General features: G+C 36.8%; 1 protein-coding gene across 2 annotated transcripts in view; it reads left to right on the forward strand.

The window, feature by feature from the left end:
* LOC137073273 (MSL complex subunit 3-like) overlaps positions 1-22,185 on the forward strand; it is a 196,930-nt gene that overhangs the window by 33,863 nt on the left and 140,882 nt on the right. For both annotated transcript variants that reach the window (XM_067441597.1, XM_067441596.1), the window contains exon 5: positions 6,258-6,352. In XM_067441597.1, coding sequence (XP_067297698.1) covers positions 6,258-6,352 — 95 coding nt within the window. The remainder of the gene's footprint in view (positions 1-6,257; positions 6,353-22,185) is intronic.

Here is a 22,185-nt window from a genome sequence, read left to right on the forward strand (position 1 = left end):
AAATGACTAAAATCTTAACCCTGTTGATTCATGTCATCTGGCAATGATACTTCTCATCAAATCCTCACTAGCCTTCCTTTGCCACTTACACCAAAATTGTTATAATTTTACCAAGAACTTACAAATTTTCATAATCTCCCATATTACTTTATAAAGTATTCAAATTTGTACTGTCATCATCAATTTCTTTAAAACTGTTTTAAAACAATCTGTATTTTGAAAAGCATTCAATGTATTTAATTTGACTTCAGGTAAAATAAATTCTGTCAGAAGTTTTATTTTCACGACATTAATCTTTAGGGCTATGTCTCTCTCATTTTAACTTGTCAGATTATTCTTTATCAAAATAGTAAGTCTCTAGTGCACCATGTGATCGTTATTGTTTCAGTCTTATCTCTACTGCTCTACAGAAACCAAAATATTATTTTATTCATCTTTCAATCCCAGTCACACCGAAAAACTTAGTCACTTGCTCCTTTAACATTAATTAGACATTATTACTAGACATCTAATGTCCTGCATCCATTTAAGGGATGAAAAATAAAAATAAAACTTTTTCTTTTAGAAGTTATCTTTTTGGCCGCCCTTCTGCCTTCAGAAATATGAGGGAATCTCTGGATAATTTAGAAGTGACTTCAGCCAATTTGTCACTTTGTCTCTGCCGTCAAGTTTCTAACATTTATGTTTACCATTTCTAATCAATTGACATTATTTCAATTTAAACCCTCAGTTAAATTTAGAGATGGGTGTTTAACCCACTAAGAAACGGCAATCTTTAACTTTATAATTCCACTTCAACTAATCCAGAGATTAATTCAAATCAGCATCATAAATGACAAAATTAGTCATAATTACCAGTAACGGACAGAGCTGAATACCAGTCCACTTAAAGCTCGTCCCATGTTCTGGATCAACTTTCCCAGAAATTTCCTTCAGAATTAGCAGTTTCTTTAAAAGTTGTCGTTTGCCTTAACCCATCTGTAATGATAAACACTCATTCCAGAGGTTAATGACCTCACACACACACTATCAGGACAGAACAGTTTCACAAACCAACACATACAAAACATAAAGTGCAGTCATCAACAAGCATACGCACATTAAACATATAATTTTGAATTGCTCATTCTCAAAATTTGCTTTTAGTGTTTAACTAAAAAATATTTAAACTCAGTTCTTACATGGTTTCTTAACCAATTTTCAAATCATGTCTGTTCATTATTCCTTCATTTTTAGAGAAGTCAGCTGGGTTGTTTTGGTTCTGATATCATTGCTTTTGTTTTGTTTCAGCTTTAGCACGACGATAACAGACAAGAGCACCATTCCTCCTTCTCAAGCAGTCTCTCTCTCTCTCTTACACGGATAGTCTCTTATATTCAATTCATTAACCTTTAACCTTCACAAAGTTTTAGAAATTGGTTTATCCTTAAAGAATAAATTTGTATCAGAAATTTAAATGTTTAACTTTCCAATTAGAGCTATATAATCATTTCAAAATAAGTTATGCTATGAATTTTTTTCTTCAAGTTACTTTAGTTAAATACCTTTTGTTATCCAGACCTCCTGTTTAAACTTCAACAGCTGTCCTTATCTTTAGACACCACCATGCCTTCAAATTCTCCACTGCCATATCTAATGACCTGCAGGATTAAACGGAAATATTAGTTTAATATCACACAGTTTTACTGATTCAATTAATGCATTTTTGTTCTGGTCTCCACAAAAGTTATTGACAATCACCTCATGGTCTCAGCTGGCTCTTGAATGACCTTTACCCATCATAATTTTCACTCAGGGTCTTCCCTGGCATTCACAAACAGTGCGGTATTTGAGTGAGCGGTATGGAGGAGCCATTATTAGGGCAGGCCCTGCTGTGTCCTGTCTGGACTCTCGGCCCCTACAACCACAGCGTCCCCCCTTACTGATGCTGCTGGCCTCACAGACATCGGTTCAACTCTCATACACACCTCACATAAAACACCTCCCTTCTTGGAAGTGCCCAATGGCGGTGACCCCCATGTCTTAGGTTGTCCCCCGCTGGCCAAAAGAGGATCTTACCCGTCTTAGGCGAATCACCCTCATTCACATTGGTCATCGCTTGAGATCTTTGACCCTTAAAATGGATCAGATGTTTTTCTGGAGCCTTGGGGAAAGTGCATTCAAGAGTCACCAGAGCCATTTAGTCTGCTTACTATAGGTAAAACATGGAGACAGGTTAATCATAACACTACTTAATCACTGATATCAATTACATCTTCCAAACCGCAACATATTAGTGCGTAGATTATACTCAGTGAATTTAGCCATAACAACTGTCCATTCAATTTAATGTCCTGCATGTTGACTCTGACCTGATCCATTGGTCCTGTGCATGGTGGCGGCTAAGATTAGACAAAGATGTCACTGGTCATGGGATAATTTATTTAAAAATGTCAGTTCATTAAAATTCTGTATTTGAAAACATTTGATACCTTTATTATTGCCCTCCTAATGACACTTTCACTCTTTTTAACAAATCACTGTCTCTATGATTTTCAACTGATGCACTGTGCTTTTACTATAAATCTCTTATCACCTAAGACACAGCTCAGATAACAGCTTTGAGCTGGTTTTGAATGAGAGAGAGACTCTGAGTTATTCAGGATGGTTCACTGTGTTTTCATAAACTTTATACTACTCGCACTAGAAGATCTAGACAAGATCTGGCTAGAAATTGATTTTTTTTTTTTCAAATAAGACATCAAACATTTCCTTTAAACTCTATCCTTAGACAGAGATCACATTTTCAATTAATTAATTTTATATTTGTCTTTTCCCCATACAATTAATTTAGAAACTTTACGTTTCTCAGATTAAGTCTCTGTTACTGTAGCAAGTTTGGCCCTAGCACCAGAAACGGTGGGGGCCAGATTCAGATAAGCTAATTGTTTTATTACAGCTCTGCACCAGCTTATCTTTTGAAACCAAAACCTCAGCATCTAGGGTTTTTAACATATTAACACCAATTTATCTTATAAAAACTGTTTTTTACCAACATTGAGGCAAATTAACATTATCAGAATTTTTCAAGAGTTAGAGTAACAGGAACCACCTTTTTCATAAATTTGTCTTTTAAACTTCTACGTTACTATTTATACATTTTCTTGCCTCACGTTTTTCAGTCAATGTCTTTAATTTTACCTCATAATTTTAATTAATTATCATAGATCTTTCCTTAAAAAAATAATTACTTAAGACCTTATATTCATTGTATTCATTGTTACTTTCTTACTTTGTTTCATCTACAAAATTTAATCTGATGGGCTGATTTGCCACCATTTCTACACCTTATGGGTGGGTGGTTACAGTTACATACAAAATGGCCCTGCTGACCACAATTAAAACACTCTGTCATTTAGCAACTGGCATGTTTCAGTCTAGTTCCCAGTCTGTAAGGCGGTGCCTAAAGCGGCACTCGCTCGGACAGTCAGAGAAGAGCGCGCGAGAGGGGAGGGGGCAGATAAGACTGGCTGCTCACACATCTTGGTGTTGTCGCTTTTTCAAAACAATCTCAAGCCCTTTTTCAGGCTATACCTCAATTCCAGTAATTTCAGACATTATTACGTTTGGCAATCAGACTATACCATCCCTCAGTAATCTTCTGGGATTTTTCTTTCAGGGGTTAAACCCCACCCATTCTACAAATTCATTAATAAGCACTCTTTGTTTGCAGCCAGTCAAGTTGCTATTTAACTTTTCAGTCTGAATTAAAACCTTGCTTCCATGTTTTAATTTTTTTTTTATAAATGTTCTGCAAATTTATTTTAAGTGAGGGCTTCAGAGCAAAGCTAGTTACAGCATTTGCTCTCTTTCATTTCAATATATATTATCAAGACTGATCAAGTTACTGATCATGTCACAATTTATCAGCCATATTTTAGTCAAAGTTCATACTCACCGAAACAGAAAGAGATGGAGGCGGCGATCTTTACCCAACACAGCTGTGGCTTCTGCGTGATGAAACTGCAAAGGACACTTGTACGAAAACGTCACACATACTGGTCCGTGCCAATTTGGGTCACAATTTTTATTTTACTCGGGATCGTTCCAGATGCATCCCTGGCAAACAACTCCTGAATCTATTTTTATTTTGTTTAACTAATAACTAATATTTTATTCCCTGACTGCCTGATTCTCTAAGTTCTAAACTCTAAGTTCGGGGTACCCCTGTCTGAGATGGAAGAGATGGAGCAGGTTCACAATGTCTCCTGGACCTTACCAGTTGATCCAAGACGGCTCCTGTAGAGGACGTTACCTCTGCCCCGCAGGGCCTCCCCTTTATTGAGTCCGCTTCTTTGCACTGTCCGCTACCGTTTTTACCTATGCCTTCAGCACGTCACGATGCTCTCAGCGACTTCTTATACTATTACCCTTTAGTATAATTATGCCTCACTCTTCACCAGTGGAATGAAGCGAAGCACACTGCTCTCCTTCTCCAATCTCTTCCATTCAGACAACCCTAACCAAATAATTAAAGCTTTCTACTACCTTATTTGTTGTTTTGCCAGGGGTGTCACCAAGGAATGATTGCCCGTGCATCCTCCACCAAAACTGTTAGGGGTTAACAGCTTATGACCCAGGACCAGTAGTGAAGAAATGAAGACAGAGTCAGGATTCCAATTAAATAAAAGAAAAATTTACTTAAGAATAGTTTGCAGTTTCAAAAGCAGAGGCCAGCTTCAAGTCTCACAAGGAGTTCGTAGGCCGCGCTCCCTCTCTCACCGTCTCGTTGCCTCGCCCTATCGTACATACAATTGTCCCAACAGTTATACCGTTTTCAAGGTCTTATCCACGTCATTACTGCAATGTGGATGATTCTGATTGGCTCAGAGACAATGCACAGTCATGGTAAATTTCCACTCGAGTCAGTTAATCTGATGCACGTTTCCACTGACGTGTCACTTGTTGATGCTCTCACCCAGAATTAGGCCCGTAGTGACCTTCCAGATCTGGAGCAGGCACCAGCTTGCCCAGAACAACAAGTCCACCCATCTCTTAGGGTGCCCATTGAACACCATTCTGATCTGTAGCATAGAATATTGCGCACATACACAGATTCACAGTCTCTCCAAGGTTGGAGCTGATTAAGCTCCAGTTCTAACTAGTTCTTACCAAAACATACTGATAACATGTGCTTTCTTTTAGTGAGAGGGACACACAATAGTACAGGCAATGTTCATCTTGAGTCTTTAGTGTTTCAGTAAAAGGAAATATAAAAGGAATAAAACATAATAAATTAAATGAAAGACAAATCCATATTTCATATCTGGAAGCCGGGCTAAGTGAGCAAACGCTGTTACTCCACTCCTGACATGTTAGGGGTGTGTGATACCTCCAAAATCCAAACACATGACCTTGTTGCCAGTGTTTAGTGACACATCACACATCTCTAGGCCAGACCCTCAGTCACTCCTCAGAGACCAAATACACACTTTAGAAAACAAGAAACAAAGCAAAATCATAACTTGAAAGAATCATTATAATAATATAGGTAATATAGGAAGATAAATATTAATTAAGGTTTTGATTATGAAGTTAATTAGGATATGAATATATACAGGTATATTGAAGTGGCAGTGGATTTCAGAATCCCCCCCTTCACCTTTGATACATGTCTAGTCTTCATGCTGTTTTATTGATTATTATTGAATAAGTATGGTTTCACTAATAATAAACGAACATTTGCATAAAGCATGCATATTTGTCCATATACCCATGTTGATTAGAGTATTAAAAACTGAATTCAAACTTAATTTAAGATACATTTACAACAAATACAAATCTGTGATTAAATTGCGATTTAATCGCGAGTTAACTCATGACAATCATGCGATTTTTAAATATTTTAATCGTTTGACAGCCCTAATTATACATGAAGAAAAATATTTAAATGTTTTATTCTTATGTTGTAGCCTATATATCTCTATTTTAATAACTGTCTGAGTAATTCTGAGTATTCAGCTGTAAACTCATGTGTTGGCTTTCTAAATATATATTGGTTATGTGTATATTCAGAATAACTTATGAGCAGCTGTTTTTTTAATATGAGTATGTCTAAATGCGCCATTTGCCAAATCGGGGGGTGACAGGTAAGGGGTTAATGTTTACTTGAGCCTTCACTTGCATGCAAACAAAATATTTTGTTAAATGTAAATGCTAACCAAAATTCTTCCATTCTGTATTTTCACCCTGTTCTCCTTTCTTGATATGTTTTACAGCTTTGATCTCGCCATCTGATGATAGTGATGAAGATGATTCAGACCAGGCATCTTTAAAAAGTGAGAGTGACTCATCTGAGGATTTAAACAATATGGTAAGAGATTGCATAATGTTTGAGCATATTATAGACTCTATATTATATTATTATTAAGACATATTATAGTCCTGAATTTCATTGCACCACACAAATCCATTATCTAACCATAACCATTCAATTTATATATATTGGTTAAGTAAGTGTCTGTAAGGTTTTCACACGTTAAATAATAAACACTGGGTCATTCAAAATCCTCCGCAAATGGAATCTTATCTTGCTACGTTTTACACTGCTCATAATTTATCTAGTGTTACGAACTTTTAAAGGTCTAGGGTCAGAACGTAACATTTAGATGTTAACATTGCTGTAATGGAGTGGCAGCAGAAAAGACCAGACACAGAAGTTGATAAGGCCAATTGATTTATTAATACTTAAAGCCGAAGCCACTAATCATTTTGTATGCGCTATATTACAATGCATTTAAGGAAATACAATAAACTAGTGGGGAAAAAGGAACTTGGTGGCGCCAAATTAAAGAAAAGAATAAAACAGAAATAGTTCCTAAGCTAAATTCCCCAAAACCCTCTAACCTTCCTAACCAAAGAAAAATGTGAAAAGAAAAAACGAAATCTTCGGTGTATCTGACGCCATAACTAAACTTACACTAAATAAAAACAAAGAAATACAAAGAGGGCGCTCACCTCTTTCCTGACGTGTTTAGCATGTGATAACTGCGGGCAAGATATATATCGTGCGACCTGCTTACCTGTTCTCTATTTCCCCAGAAAGTAGGCTACTAAATCACGCTTAACTCTCAACATCTCACCGTACAAAATCAAGTGTGGAGTTAACACAAGATAATGAAAGATTCACAATGTCAAACTCCAACTGAAACACCTGACACACACACACTGCTTAATCAGGACACGCTGAAAGACTTTATCCACCAAGGCGGAACTTGATTGGCTGCAGAGACGGCACCTTTATGAAGAGTGAAAGTCGCTTCCTCCAATCAGCAGAGACCTGAGAGCAAGACGGCACAACCAGAGAGAAGAAAGTCAGACAAAAAAAAACCCTAACAACAGCCGATACACTCATAGCTCGTAACACTAGGGTTAACAATAAATCCTGTGTATTCGTAAACTTTCACACTGTACATTTGTAGTGTAGTGGCTTTTATTATCCCCATGGAGAAAATGAGTTTCAATGAGTTTAAAAATGATCACACAAAAAAACAAACAATGTACATAATATGAAAATCACAGTATAAAAATTGCTAAATCAAAATGTCAAAACAATCCCCCAACACTCACAAAGACCTGCTCAATTAACACTTTAATTTCAAGCATTTTCTCCTTATTTAAAAACAAAAACAAAAAACAAATCTCCAACCAAAAGAGAATAAATAAACAAATAAAGCAGAGGATGCCTATCTATGGTCTGAAATAATTTTCATGGCTTTTCTAAAGCCACGTTTCCACTGAAATGAACTGTTCCTTAACTTTTGAAAAAGTACTTACTCGTACACTTTCGTAGGAGGAAATTTGTACCTGTAACTTCATTTAGACTCTGGTCCCTGCGATTCTTGGGGAAAGTTGGGGGATTGTTCATGCGGTGGCTTAAAGGGGGGGGTGAAACACTCAGTTTCAGTCAATCTCATGTCAATCTTGAGTACCTATAGAGTAGTATTGCATCCTTCATATCTCTGAAAAGTCTTTAGTTTTATTATATTTATAAAAGAAATATGGGCTGTACCGAGTCTTTCCGGAAAAAAACGAGCGCCTGGAGGCGTATCGTGTGGGCGGAGCTAAAGAATGACGAGCGGTGACGTCCTCAAGTGTGGAGAAGCCCATCGCTATCGATCTCAGCTAATAGATAAATGATCCAGAATCAGATCCGGAGGCTGAAATAAATTGAACAGGAGAAACAGCAACAGCAGGACGTCCGTCTCTGTGCTATGTACTGTATTTAGTGGCCTGTCAACATTTGTGTGTCTTTTCTCGCAGTGTATGAGGACATGATTCGGTTTATGGACTATTGTATGCGACTAAACCTTAGCAGTAGCAAGCAAAACGGTTTTGCATGTCAGACTAGTGTAACGTTATACATAGATGATCTCATTGGTTATACGTTATACAACAATGGAGTCCGTTAGCGCATTTGAATGACGAAGCACTTGATCGTGTCGTTTACTCATGTTTACTCACGCGACGACAGCATAGACATTTGAAGCAGTTTTACTCATCGGCTGCTTCCAAAGCAGGACCGAACCTTTATCGCTGGGACCGCTCAGTCAAAAACACACTTCTTTGGTATGATTTGGTAAAGTCCTGACAGCTGTGAACGGTGAAGATCCACTTTGTGTCGCGACTAAAGCGATGTTGTGAAGCTTCCCGTCATTTCTGCATTCAAATCGGTTCAAATACAGCGCTTCCTTCCCCGGAATGCTGTGCTGAATCGTTAAAGTCGCTTGACGTCAACCATAGGAATAAAGTGGAGCGCGGCGCAACCATAGGGCGTGTCAGACGTGTTCACGGATGACTGGATCTGCACCATGAGATTGTTTATGAGTGTGCATTTCCTCTCTCGCTCCGCGTGCGCGCGCCCTACAGGGAGAAGAGCCCGTACGAAATCTTTTTTGCTTTATAGTGCACCTCATATGGAATACCATAGACATAACATACATTTAGCAGCTGTTAAAAGCCAGCGCTACTCGGTGAGAAAATAACAAGATCGTCAGCATACATGAGATGATTAATTACAATATTGTCAAGCACACGTCTTACAATCACTTAATTGTTCTGTCAATTCATTCACATAAACATTAAACCGCCACACTCCGCCGCGGCCAAACCACATACAGTATAACGTGTTATTGTGATCCTTTATTCACTGTATGATGTATGATGTTTTGAGTATGTATTTGAGTGAACGATGTACATATGGCTTGAATAAAATATGTATACATTATCAGCACATAATTCCTGACTTTTTTTTAAAAAGTGTGAGAAGAATTGTAAATCCGTGGTGTAAAGTGAACACACACACACACACACACACACCACCGCGTGTGTCAAAGCAGATGCAGAAGTGAAGTAATCCTACCGTTTCTTCACCTGCACAAAATGCCACAAAGCAGCTTTTCTAACTTTTTTTTTAAGGAAGCCTGTGGACTCAATGTCCTGACACAATAATTTAAACAATAATACAAAAGGCTGGACACAATAATTTTCCATGACAATGATACATTTAAAGCTACACTGTGTGATATTTTCCCCCATCTAGTGGTGGAAAGGTATATGCCCATCCAGTGAATAATAGTTTCTGTTCCTCTTAATTCTGATTTCGTTTTAACTCCTACGGTGGCCGTTTTAGTCCAAAATTAACATGGCAATCCCCCTCTTCATATTCAACATGGTGCCATCGAGTGCTAAAATGCGAAAGATGAAGCTTGAATTTATTGGTATGCCCCTCTTTGGCTAATGTACTTTCAAGATGGAGGGGCAACATGGCGACCGGCATTCGAACCCCTCACCCGTATGTATTTTCAATGGCATATTATAAACTTACGAGAATACTTTATTTCTTGAAAGAAGTAAATATACATTAATGAGCACATATATTTTTGAAAGAACTAAGTGTTTTTAGCTAAGAATAAACTAAAAAAGTTACACAGTGTAGCTTTAAATAGAAAAACTACCGAAAATACACTGATTACTACAGAATACCAACCTATTCTGCACTGAGGCAATGCATAGTTTTGTAGATGACTCCCTCTCGTAATTTAATATGACGCGATGTTGGGGGAAAAAACAGCGTTTTTTACAAACAGCCAATGAAACGGCCTTTTAAAAACATTTTAAATCCTGCATTACCTTTTCATATGGCATTTGCATACAAGGTTATATCTTCATCTCAATTTTTTAACCTGCAATATGCTCTTTAAAAAGGGCGGTCAAGCCAGCTGCGCTTCGAAAATACACGGTCAAGCCAGCCGCACTTTTTTTCAGTAGGCTATAGGCGTCTAATCCGTCTAATGGGTGCTGGAAGCGGTCAAATCGGATTTAAAGACTCTGTAATAAAGGAGTTTCATTTATACTTTTGTATTTGTCCCTAAAAAGATTAAGACCATAAACAACATTTACATTTTTTTTTATATATTGCTATTTTCAATCTTATTAGGACACAAATAATATGAATTAATAGGCTATATAGCGTATAAAACATTACAATCAAAAAGTTATTAAAAAAAATAAATGTAGCCTATAATATTTTTAATGTAGGCCTATAGCATATGCAAACATTAAAATTAAAATTAGTCATGTTTATTTAAAAAAAACATTAAATTGTACATTGTGTTACAGTGATTTCAGACTCGATCGGAATCGGACGTTACATCCCCATCAGGACTCGGATATAATGTATATTCTGGGGTGAGCTGAGCATGATGACGCATATGGGTTGTAACTTGAAAATAATGCTTTATGTATGTTTCTGTAGATGGATACACGTGCTGGCTCCTCGGTGATAAATTACAACAGCGCTAATATCACCCGGGTATATTTGCCAGAAGACGCGAATGAGAGCGCGCGCGCTGATCTCTCTCTGTGCATCATCCGAAAGCGCGCACTCGTCTCGCAGCGCGCAAATATTGAGTTCTCTTTCGAGACTTGCGCTTAAACGGACCAACTCACACCAGAAGTATGTCAGCATGTCCATCTTGATGAGTATCCAAGCAGACATAGTCTGAATATGCCTTAAGAGGACTTTATACAGTCGAGAAAGACGACGCAGAGCCTTCGGTCTTAAAGTGGCAGCCTTTACTGCTGTCTGTTTAATGTCAAACAAAAGATAAGGAGTCACTCACTGCTCTTGATTAAATAGCTTTTGTAAGGATTATTCTTTAATTTAAACAGTTAAATATGCAGCTATTTAACATAAAATATATTATTATTATTATTTCTTTAGCCTACTTTATTCAGTTTCTCTACCTAAAAACTAATGTTAGACCTATAAAAACCTGAAAAGCATTGTTAATTACACTTCAGTCAAATTACACTTCAAATATTTTTTTCCCCAAAGTTGATTTGTCATTGTAGGCAGTTATCATCACGATGATTTCATTTCAAGTGTTTGTTTTTTCAATAAGTTTAGTTTTAGTTAGTTATTTGATGCTATAAAAACAGCTGTGTGATGTCATGATTGACAGCTGAGATCGACGTCTTCTCTGAGTGAAGTTGTCACTGAGGCACTAACAGATTTTTTCAGGATTTTTGGGAGCAGATTATTTAATTTAATTTAATTTCCATAACTGTTTATTTCACACCAACATAATTAATTGTTCTGCATCTATGAGAGTATGGGTGTGCTTTTGATATCGCCATTGTACTTCCTGCTCTGCGCAACTCCGGTCCCGGACTTTTTTATATTTACTGTAGCACTAAAATCCAAAAGTGAAGAATTTGTTATTTATTACTTGATTGTTCAATCTACCTCACAGAAGTGCTCTGTTTGTTAGAGTTGTTGAATGTTAAAATAAGGTGAATAAAATAAAAAATAAGGAACATCCTGGTTCGTTTTTTCGCTCTTCTTTATTCTTTTTTGATGTATTATAGAAGTATCGGATCGGGACTCGGTATCGGCAGATACTCAAAATCAAATGACTCGGACTCGAGGGCAAAAAAACCTGATCGGGACATCCCTAGTTCAGAGTGACCCTGACTATTAATGCATTATGTTTAAAGTCATTTTACTGAATAGTTTTTGTTTTACAGTCAAACTCGGGCAAAAATCTAAGTGCATTCAAACACTTACACTGTGTCCAATTTTCAATAATTAATACACATCTTTCCTTTTATAGGTTTGCTCATTCTGTCATTTGATATTTGGGCCCCACTTTATATTAAGTGGCCTTAAGTACTATGTACTTACTGTGTTCAAATTGTATTGCAAAACACTTTTGCTGATATTGAGGTGGATATGGGTAGAGTTCGGCACAGGTGTGGTGGTGTGGGTCAGTTTAAGGGTAGGGTTAGGTGTAAGGGAAGTGCCAACTTTGTAATTACAAGTGTAACTACAGAAATTAATTACATGCAGGCATTTTTTCAAATATAAGTACAATGTAAAAACATGTATGTTCACAATAAGTGCATTGTATCAAATGATTAATTACAATGCTAGTACATAGTAGTTAAGTCCACCTAATATAAAGTGGGTCCGATATTTGTTAAGTGACCCTGACTATTAATATATTTATTTACAAGTCATTTTACTGTATACTTTTCGAGAAAAGTACAGTCAAACTCGCCCCAAAAATCAAAGTGCATTTAAACACTTACACTGTATAAGTACAAATACAGTAACAGTCACATTCACTGTGAACAAATATCAAATGACAGAATGAGCGAACATATAAAGAAAATATTTTTATGAATGTATAATAATTAATACATAACCTACAAAAACATTACAATTAAAATTAAAAATTAATCCAATTAAAATTAATAAATTATGAAGAATAAGGAATGTATAGCATATACAATCATTAAAATAAAAAAAGAAAAGTAACAATAATGTATAACAATGGCATTAATTACATTAATTAATAGTAATAAATAATGTATATAGCTATATATATATATATATATATATATAAACATTAAAATCAAAAAGTAGTACAATTAAAATTGTATAATATTGTATAAAATGTATAATAATTAATGTATAGCATATGCAAACATTAAAATAAAAATGTATAATTATTAATATAATATCTAACAACATTAAAATCAAAAAGTTATAAAAAAAATAAAATGTTATAATAATTTTAATGTATATCATATGCAAACATTAAAATTGTCTCTTAAGTCATGTTTATCCTCGGGCTGGGCCCAAATCAAGCTTTTGTGTTACTTTAATCATTACTTTATTAGTCTAATTGGGTGGGCAGAAAGCTATGCTATAATCAGAAATAATATATATTTTTTAGCAAAGTAAGAACTAACACTACAACTAAGAAACAAAGTTACACAAGTCAGGATTAGTGTAAAAATGTGCGTTAAACTCACAGCTCGTGCAGTGATGAAGCGCAGCATTCTGAACAGAAATGTTCTGAGTTTTGAGCTGCTCATCAACACTGCACTTTGCTTGATTCAATTTTCGTTTCGAATCGTTTCATTTGAAAGTGTACATTTCAAGCTTTTTATAGGCTTACGCATATTCTTCATGTCTGTGAGGCAAGTAGCCTGCTGAGTTTCGGTTTATTTATGAGACGTGCTCCAGTTCATGAGCAATGAAAGCGATCACTCCCACGACTTCGTCATGATTAATGTCTGCTATTTGCTTATTATTTATTAAATATTTATTAAATATTATTTATTAAAAATTTGCAGAAGAAACCTTTATTACAATTAAGATACAATTTAAACCAAACGAAATAAATGCTTTAAACTAAACATAACCACCAAAATAATTTCTGACCCACTCGATCACATCTTTGCACTTATCATAATCAGATGAAATGCATAAATAATATAATATTTAAACATAAATATAAATAAATAAAAAAACATTGTGTAATGGCTACAACAAAGTAAACAATAAAACGGATTCACCGTTAACTTAGGCTAGGCTACTGTCGGCTGCTTGGTCATCACTTAAAAAAAAATGTTAACTAAAATTTAACAAACAAAAAAATGCTCTAAACATTTTTCTAAATTAACGTAATAAAGAAACGAAACAAAATCTAACAAATTTGACATTAAAAAGAAAACTGAACTATTTTAATGCCTGCAACAATGTCATAAAAGCACATTTCTGTGTCTGCTATAGGGCCTATGTGCTTGCTCAGATTTTAGTTTATATAAAAATTATCTGACGCTGATGTTTTTGTCACCTTTAACGAGTCAAACTCAAAGTAGTTTGGGTACTTCCAAGCATTAAACGCTGCATGGTCTGCTCTCCCGCGCTCTGTTGTGTCTTGTTCAAAACCACACGTCGGTATTAACACTGATGTCGCGGCGCTCCTACGCCCTTCTCACTCAGGAAACTGTCTCGCGAAACAAAATCATGGTTAAGGCAGTAACGCAGTTTGCTTAAGGGAAGTAATCTAATTAGCCTACTGTTTTTGCATTTTAATCCCTTACTTTACTCGTTACTTGAAAAGTAACGAAACTCATTTGTTTTAACAGTAATCTGTTAAAACAAATGAGTTTTGCCGTATACATTTCACGACATTGCACACTCGTACTATTTATACGCATTTTTCGTGAGATCCAGCTGAGATTGCACCAGAGACGTTTAAAATGCTGAATCGACATACAGCAAGAAAGCATTGTCACTATCCGTGCGAAATTAATGGTAATACAATTAAAACCAATATGCTTGACGACTAGCTATTTTGTGTGTAATAAAGACACAAGTTTGATAAAATAACTCCAGCACAGAGAAACACACGCGCACACGCACACGCACACAAACAGCCGTTTGGCAGGTCTAGAAACAGATTGGGTCACCTCCGGTCCGGATTGTCCGGTTCTGGCCAGTTTCAAAGATAGTGCATAATGCTAACGTACTTGGTTGCGATTAAAGTTATTCAAAATGTCACTCAGCTACTTAGTCGATCGCCCGCTTCCCTGACAACCCATGTTCCCTGACAACCCATTGGTCGGTCCGACCCGCAGTGCTCTGACACCAGCACCGGTAAACGGCAGCGAGCCCAGCCCACTCATCAGAGAAGTGTCCGCTCTTATTTTGAAGAGGGCTTATTGAGGGTGCGTGGTATCACATTGAAGCAATACCCCTGACTGGCTGACTATACGTTAGGGTTGTGCCGATAGACGATAGTATCGTGTATCGACGATAGGCAGAGAGATCGCCAAAAGCTGAAGCTGTTGGCGATTTCAAGGCGATATTTGGCTCGCTCCCCATTAATAAAATTTTTTTTTTTTAAATTATTAAATGAAAATATTATGATCATAGTTATTATTATTATTATTATCATCATTACATTAATTGTACTTATTCTGCTTAGCCTTACTATTCACATCAACATCAAAGCGTGTGGTGTTGCACTCACAGGCTATGTGCCGCATATATAGGCTACTGCGAGTGCCACACCCACACGCTTTTAAAATGTAAAAATGAGTTACTCTTCAGTGACAAAGTTTTTTTTAAAGACTAAAAACTACGTAGTTTCAGAATTTAATTGCAAGGTGATCAACCTAGCGGCCCTATATTCACAAATTCACATAAGCCACGGCGAAAACGGCATGCAGGCTAAAGCATTTTTTTTCTTCATAAATGTACATTTATTTTATACTTATAATAATACAATAACAAATTGCTATATTATAATTACAGGCTATATAGCCTATAAATTTGAACAGGGATCAGTCAAAAAGTAAAAGCAGCTTTATTTCAAACGACTTAACGACTGAACAACAATGAACAAAAAATATTGCACTGGCCGTTAAGCTAAGATTTCTTGTTAAAGTGCAGTGAAATACTTAAATGTCAGAAGACAATGTATTTTCTAATAATGTGTTTTAGCCCTTGCCCGCTGTATGAGCTACAGAAATAAATAGTCCATTAAAATAGACAGGCTGCGACACCAGGTTGTCGGTAGCCTAAAAATAATAAATAACGAAATAGGCTTTAATAAATAAAAAACACAATGAAAGAACTCAAATAAAACGGCAAAACAATTAAATCACCTCAAATGTATAGGCTACTGGAATTAACTTATTGCTAAAACAAACACAAGGCCAGGCTTTAATAAATAAAAAACACAATGAAAGAACTCAAATAAAACGGCAAAACAATTAAAGCACCTCAAATGTATAGGCTACTCGAATGAACTTATTGCTAAAACAAACACAAGGCCAGAAACAATTAAGACAACAATTATTGTTATGCAATTATCTATTCCCAAAAATGTTTTGTATAAGAAAACCAGCTGGTTTACTCTCTCAGGTTTGAGAAGGTTGCATGCGGTGGGGAGTTATGTTGCCAGCTGCACTGAACACGCGTTCCGATGGAGCCTGTTTCACACCGTCTGCAGTGCGTGTGCGGCGCGTATTTTTTTCCGTACCCATGTTAACGGATGACAGCTTTCACACTGCACGCGGATGCTGTCCGTCAGTCCATTCCAGGTGCGTTGCGTCTGCAGCAGTGCACGGATCGTTTTCGTACCGAGTCTATTCTTTGCTGCGCTGCGCTGCTGCATTAAAGCTACAGAACATTGTTCGCATTAAAATAAACATGTACTGACGCGAAAATCTAGTAGTCCTAATTTAACCACAGATGCATATAATTTAAAATATACTCTTGTTTCAAAGTCAACACATGGTTTTTTTTCTCAAGTTAAGCAAGGAAACGAGACTGCAGGATTTCCTTTAAAAGGTTTAAAAACGAAAGAAAAGACGAGAGTCGGCTGTTTTTGAATAGCCTATTGTAAGTTTCTAATTTAAAATGTTTGTGATTTAGGCTATAACCTATGTTTAAATGTTTTGCCACTTGTATGAGCTTAATCTAAATATGAATAAATTAATTTAATAAAATGCTGTTTATGTAGGCTAGTACGTTTACCTGACTTAGAAGAGTAAACAAAGAGAATTGCAATTCTGACGAGCCATGTTCAGTAAAAACTTTTGGATTTTAAATAAAAAATAATGAATAAATGCTGTTTGTGGTATGCAACAGCGGACCAGTTGCACACGGATTGCTTCACCGATGAACCTAACTTAATACAAACACAACACATCTGGTTAACTAGAAGAGCATAATTTTGTTTGTTAAATAAGAGGCGATCTGGCGCTCGTTGCCGTTTTCAGTGGTGCAGATTTCTCTCGTGGCTTGTGCATGTGCAGAGCACTTTAATCTAACTTTTTTATTCGTTCTGGTAAAATCACTAAACAAAATGCACAAAAACTGTCCCTGCTCTTGATGTACAATCACTGATGATATTCGGTTTTAATGAGAAAAAAATACGAGGATTTAAAGTGTGCAAATCTATGCCTTTATTCACGTGAAAAATCTGGACACTAACGCTATATTGTGTTTAGATGCATCCCCTTATAATACGCCATAAAGTGTGTATCATATGCACACAAAAACCTGCGTAGCCTACCATTCGTAAGCCAAAGCTCATTTTGACGTATACATTCACGAGATTGCACACTCGTACTATTTATAAGCATTTTCGTGAGACTGTCCCACCCACTTTTTAAAACAAAGTTACGCCACTGATTGCTCCGCCCCAACGCGATAAGATCGTGTATCGGCGATCTCACAGGCTGACGATATGACGATTGGAAAATTAGGCATATCGCCCAACACTACTATACGTGTGGATCGTAGTCGCGCAACTCTGCGGAAAGATAGTGCCAAAAAGATCTGTAGACCAGTGTAGAGTGATCTGTGAATGCCCTTTGATCTGCAAACACGGATTTAACACTTGCATGCTGAGCTTTGCACAGAATGTGTAAGAATGTCTTTTTACAGTGCTTTGAAAATACAAGTTAGGCTGTGTTTGTTTGCAAATTGTGAGGAGGGCATTTGTAGATTTTTTTTAATGGGAAAACAGCGAAACAGTTGTGCCAAAATTCTGAAAATAAATGCAACACAATCTACAAACAAATAGTGACCCTCATGCGCAGACAAATCACTTTGCATTCATTCACATCCTGGTCGTTAAGTACAAGTCACTGATTTCTATTTGTGAATCATTAAGAGTTGGTTTGCAGATTTTAAATCTATTTTTAGATTGCATTTTATATTTGTATGTAGGCATGTGCCGATATCAATTTTTCATGTTGCGATTAATTGCTGAAATTTTATCACTATATATGATATTATCACAATATTGAACAGCATAACAGCTTTAAGAACTATTTTTGTAATAACAAAAATAAATGAATGTTTTTATACAATAATGCACCAAAAATATATACAGCTCTGGAAAAAAATTTAAGAGACCACTTTACATTGAGAAATCAATGAGAAATCAATGGTAAGTGGTCTCTTGATTTTTTTCAGAGCTGTAAAAAAAATTATCAAACATATTAAAGTGCAAAAGTTAGTTAATTACAAAAATTAGGCTATAAAGAACAACAGGTAACAAATTAATATAAGGTCTCATTAGGGCTGGGCGATATGACGAAATATATCGTCTGGACGATAGAAAATGTCTATCGTTTTATATAAGGCTCTATCGCTTACGCCACGATAAGGCGTTTATGGCAGAATTTTACGTCAAGATGCACCTCACGCCACGGCATGCCCATGCACGCTGTAATACATAAACAAACGTGGAGGAAGACGGTAGTAGAGGCGGTTCAGACCAGGGTAATTCTCAGAGTAATTATGCCAGAATAGTGGCATAAGCCAGCACAGATGCTGCAACGGGCTTTTACGCGTGGCACACTATATAGCCATATATTGAAATATTTTAATGGCAGGTGTAGGGATGGCGAAAACTAAACATTTTCTTGACCGACCACCGAGCCTCATTAGCCGGTTGAAACCGGTTAACCGTTTAGTTTAAAATATGCTGCGCTATTTGAAATAACAGCCGCGAGCCGCGCTCCCTCTGTCTCTCTCTCGCTCTCTCACTCACACACACACGCGCTGACGCCTCCCTTCCACTCACGTCACTTGTTTGTAATCAGAGGACAAATGGCTCCTTAGTTTCGAAATGGTTTAGGTACAAGGTGATCGCGTTGTAAATAAAGGCGTTTGTCCAGCGTTAGAAGCTCATTTGAATCATTGCCGCGGCTCATTTAAGAAAATGACAGCTCCGAAGAGACGCTGCTTTAGTTCGAGGTAGTGCTAACAATAATAAAGAAAGACGATCAACACCTTATGTGTTACCACTGAAATGAAGATGTAATATATTTCCAAATGTAAGCCCATCTTAAGCGAAATGCACGCTTCATACTGTCGTCTGCCCTGACTCTAACCTTGAGTGTTTACTTTTTGCAAACCTTGTGAGCGCGCAAACCCAAACGCTGTAACCCCGCGCCAAATGTTTTTATTGGTTTATTAAGTACAAACAGGCGAGTTATGAAAAAGTGAGTGCGAGGGATATGTTTAATCACACAAAAAGATTTTGGAATGAGACGGCCAACTGTAGTAGCGTTTAGTCCACTGTCTATAATAGCCTAATTTAGAGATCACTTTTTTATTTATTTTAACCGACAACTTTGATCGGTTAATGTTGATACGGTCAGCCATCGGTCAAACGGTCATCGGTTAACATCCCTAGGCAGGTGTTAACTTTACCAACAGTCTTGCTTTAAAAAAAGGTTCTAAATAAAATAAAAATGTAGTCCATACTACCTTTATTTGTTTTGAATATCATTTCAAACTGCATTTCCACATTGCAATTTTGTATCTATTCATAAACTGAATTAACAGAAAAATTGCTATATCGTTATGTATATCGTTATCGGGATATCAAATGAGCTATATCGGGATATGAAATTTTGGCCATATCGCCCAGCCCTAGGTCTCATTATTTAATGCATTAACTAAGATTGAGCAATAGCTACATTTGTTACAGAAAGTATAATGTTTTTGTTAATGTTAGTTAAGAAATACTGATCATTGTTAGTTTTATCTTAGGTCCATTAAAAAAGTTATTTTGATTTTGATTTTAAAGGGATCCCCTGGTGTTGAGACTTGTATGGCTTAATATAACAAATGATGTCTCTTACTGAATTATGTAGTAGAAAACCCATGAAAGATCTACGTTATTTAAAAAATCGATTTTATATTTGGACCATGGGCGGCGCCATTTTGTTTGCGTTCTAGGTTGATGACGTAGATTGGTTGCACTCCTCAATCAGCTGGCGTTACCCGTAGCTATTTTTACCACAACGCAACTCGAAAATTGTTTCAGAGTTAAACAAAATCAATGAATTGCTTTGTAATTGTACTTAAAACACACTCAAACATACATGTGCACACAAACTCACCTACACAAACAGATCGGCGGCCGGGCACACACACCTGACAGACTGCGTTGTGTCAATCGAGATGTTGGGCTGCTCAGTCTCCATGACAGGGGCTGAATCCGAAATCGACCCCCTATACCCTGAAATAGGGCATTATTTGAAGGGACGGCCATTTGTAGTGTTGTCCGACATCGTAGTGGACATGTTCGAGTGCATTCATTCAGTCTCACGTTGCACCGCAGTGTACAGCCGATTTACAAACAGCTGTCCGACTTCACGCACCCAAACATACATGTGGACACAAACTCTCTCGCTCACACAGACTCACACACACCCCAACAGATCGGCGCGAACACACACACACACACACACATATGAGGCGCGAACAGATCGGCGCGAACACACACGCACTGCGTGCGCGCATACATCACTATTCCCTGTGTTGATATCATAGATAGACTGTTGATATGCAGTAGATTAACTGTAATGCCTAATGTATCCAGCAGAGGGAAATATCTAGGTAGGATGATGGGATAAGTTAACGTGAGGAAGAGAGGCAGGATGTTTTGGTGATGATGCATGGGATTGGTTTGTGCATTAAAGTTTGAGCACGCTCAGTGAATTAACCTCAATCTTTAAACTTTCACTTTTAAGACACAAATTACTTTCTCTACTTTTGTTCACTAATACAACTTGAAGGAGTGAATGAAGACGATCGAGTGCGTGAAGTCGGACAGCTGTTGTGTGTAAATCGGCTGTACACTCGTTATTGCGGTGAACGTGAGACTGAATGACTGCACTCGAACATGTCCCTATGGTGTCGGACAACACTACAATGGCCGACCCCTTCAAAAAATGCCCTATTTCAAGGTTTAGGGGGTCGATTTCGGATTCAGCCCCTGTCGTGGAGACTGAGCAGCCCAACATCTCGATTGAGACAGAGCAGTCTGTCAGGTGTGTGTGCCCGCCCGCCGATCTGTTTGTGACTTGTGTAGGTGAGTTTGTGTGCACATGTATGTTTGAGTGTGTTTTAAGTACAATTACAAAGCAATTAATTGGTTTTGTTTAACTCTGAAACAATTTTCGAGTTGCGTTGTGGTAAAAATAGCTACGGGTAATGCCAGCTGATTGAGGAGTTCAACCAATCTACGTCATCAACCTAGAACACAAACAAAATGGCGCCGCCCATGGTCCAAATATAAAATCGATTTTTTAAAATAACGAAGATCTTTCATGGGTTTTGTTCTACATAATTCAGTAAGAGACATCATTTATGTTATATTAAGCCATACAAGTCTCAACACCAGGGGATCCCTTTAATGTTATTAAACAGTAACTAAGAAATTAACATTACTTAGAATGATTCATTCTTTATAAGTGTTTTTCATTGTTAGTTTGGTAATAATGAATTAACATGTTAACTAATGAAGTCATATGCAAGTTTTACTGAACAATAACAAATAATTAGAACAGTTCTAATCATTAGGGCATGTTGTAGTCCAGATTAAAACATAAAAATGTTTAAGTTTGAAAATAAATAGAATATTAAGTCTTTAAGTATTAAGTATTTGGTGCTGTGATGAACAACATTGAGATTACAAAAAACGAATGGATGTTTTAAAAACTACACTATTTTTTTTTTTTTTTTGCGGGGTTTCCGGGGTAATCGCTGCATTCTGCAGTTCATCAGCGCCCTCTGCTGTCATTGAGCGGCACTTCATTCAGCAGCGCGTGTCCTTCACTCGTTCATGTGCTTATTATTTACACCTGAGTGCTTCCCTTTGACGTAGAATAGCGGTGTTGAGCATTTATATGGTTGATGGGTAAAGTATTCTTGAGTGCATTATAAAAAAATATAAATTGTTAATAAATTATTATTGACGATATTTTAAAGTGCCCACGATAACAATATCATCCATATTCATTATCGTGATA

The sequence above is a fragment of the Pseudorasbora parva genome, chromosome 4 (genome assembly GCF_024679245.1).
Source record: "Pseudorasbora parva isolate DD20220531a chromosome 4, ASM2467924v1, whole genome shotgun sequence".
Classification (NCBI taxonomy): domain Eukaryota; kingdom Metazoa; phylum Chordata; class Actinopteri; order Cypriniformes; family Gobionidae; genus Pseudorasbora; species Pseudorasbora parva.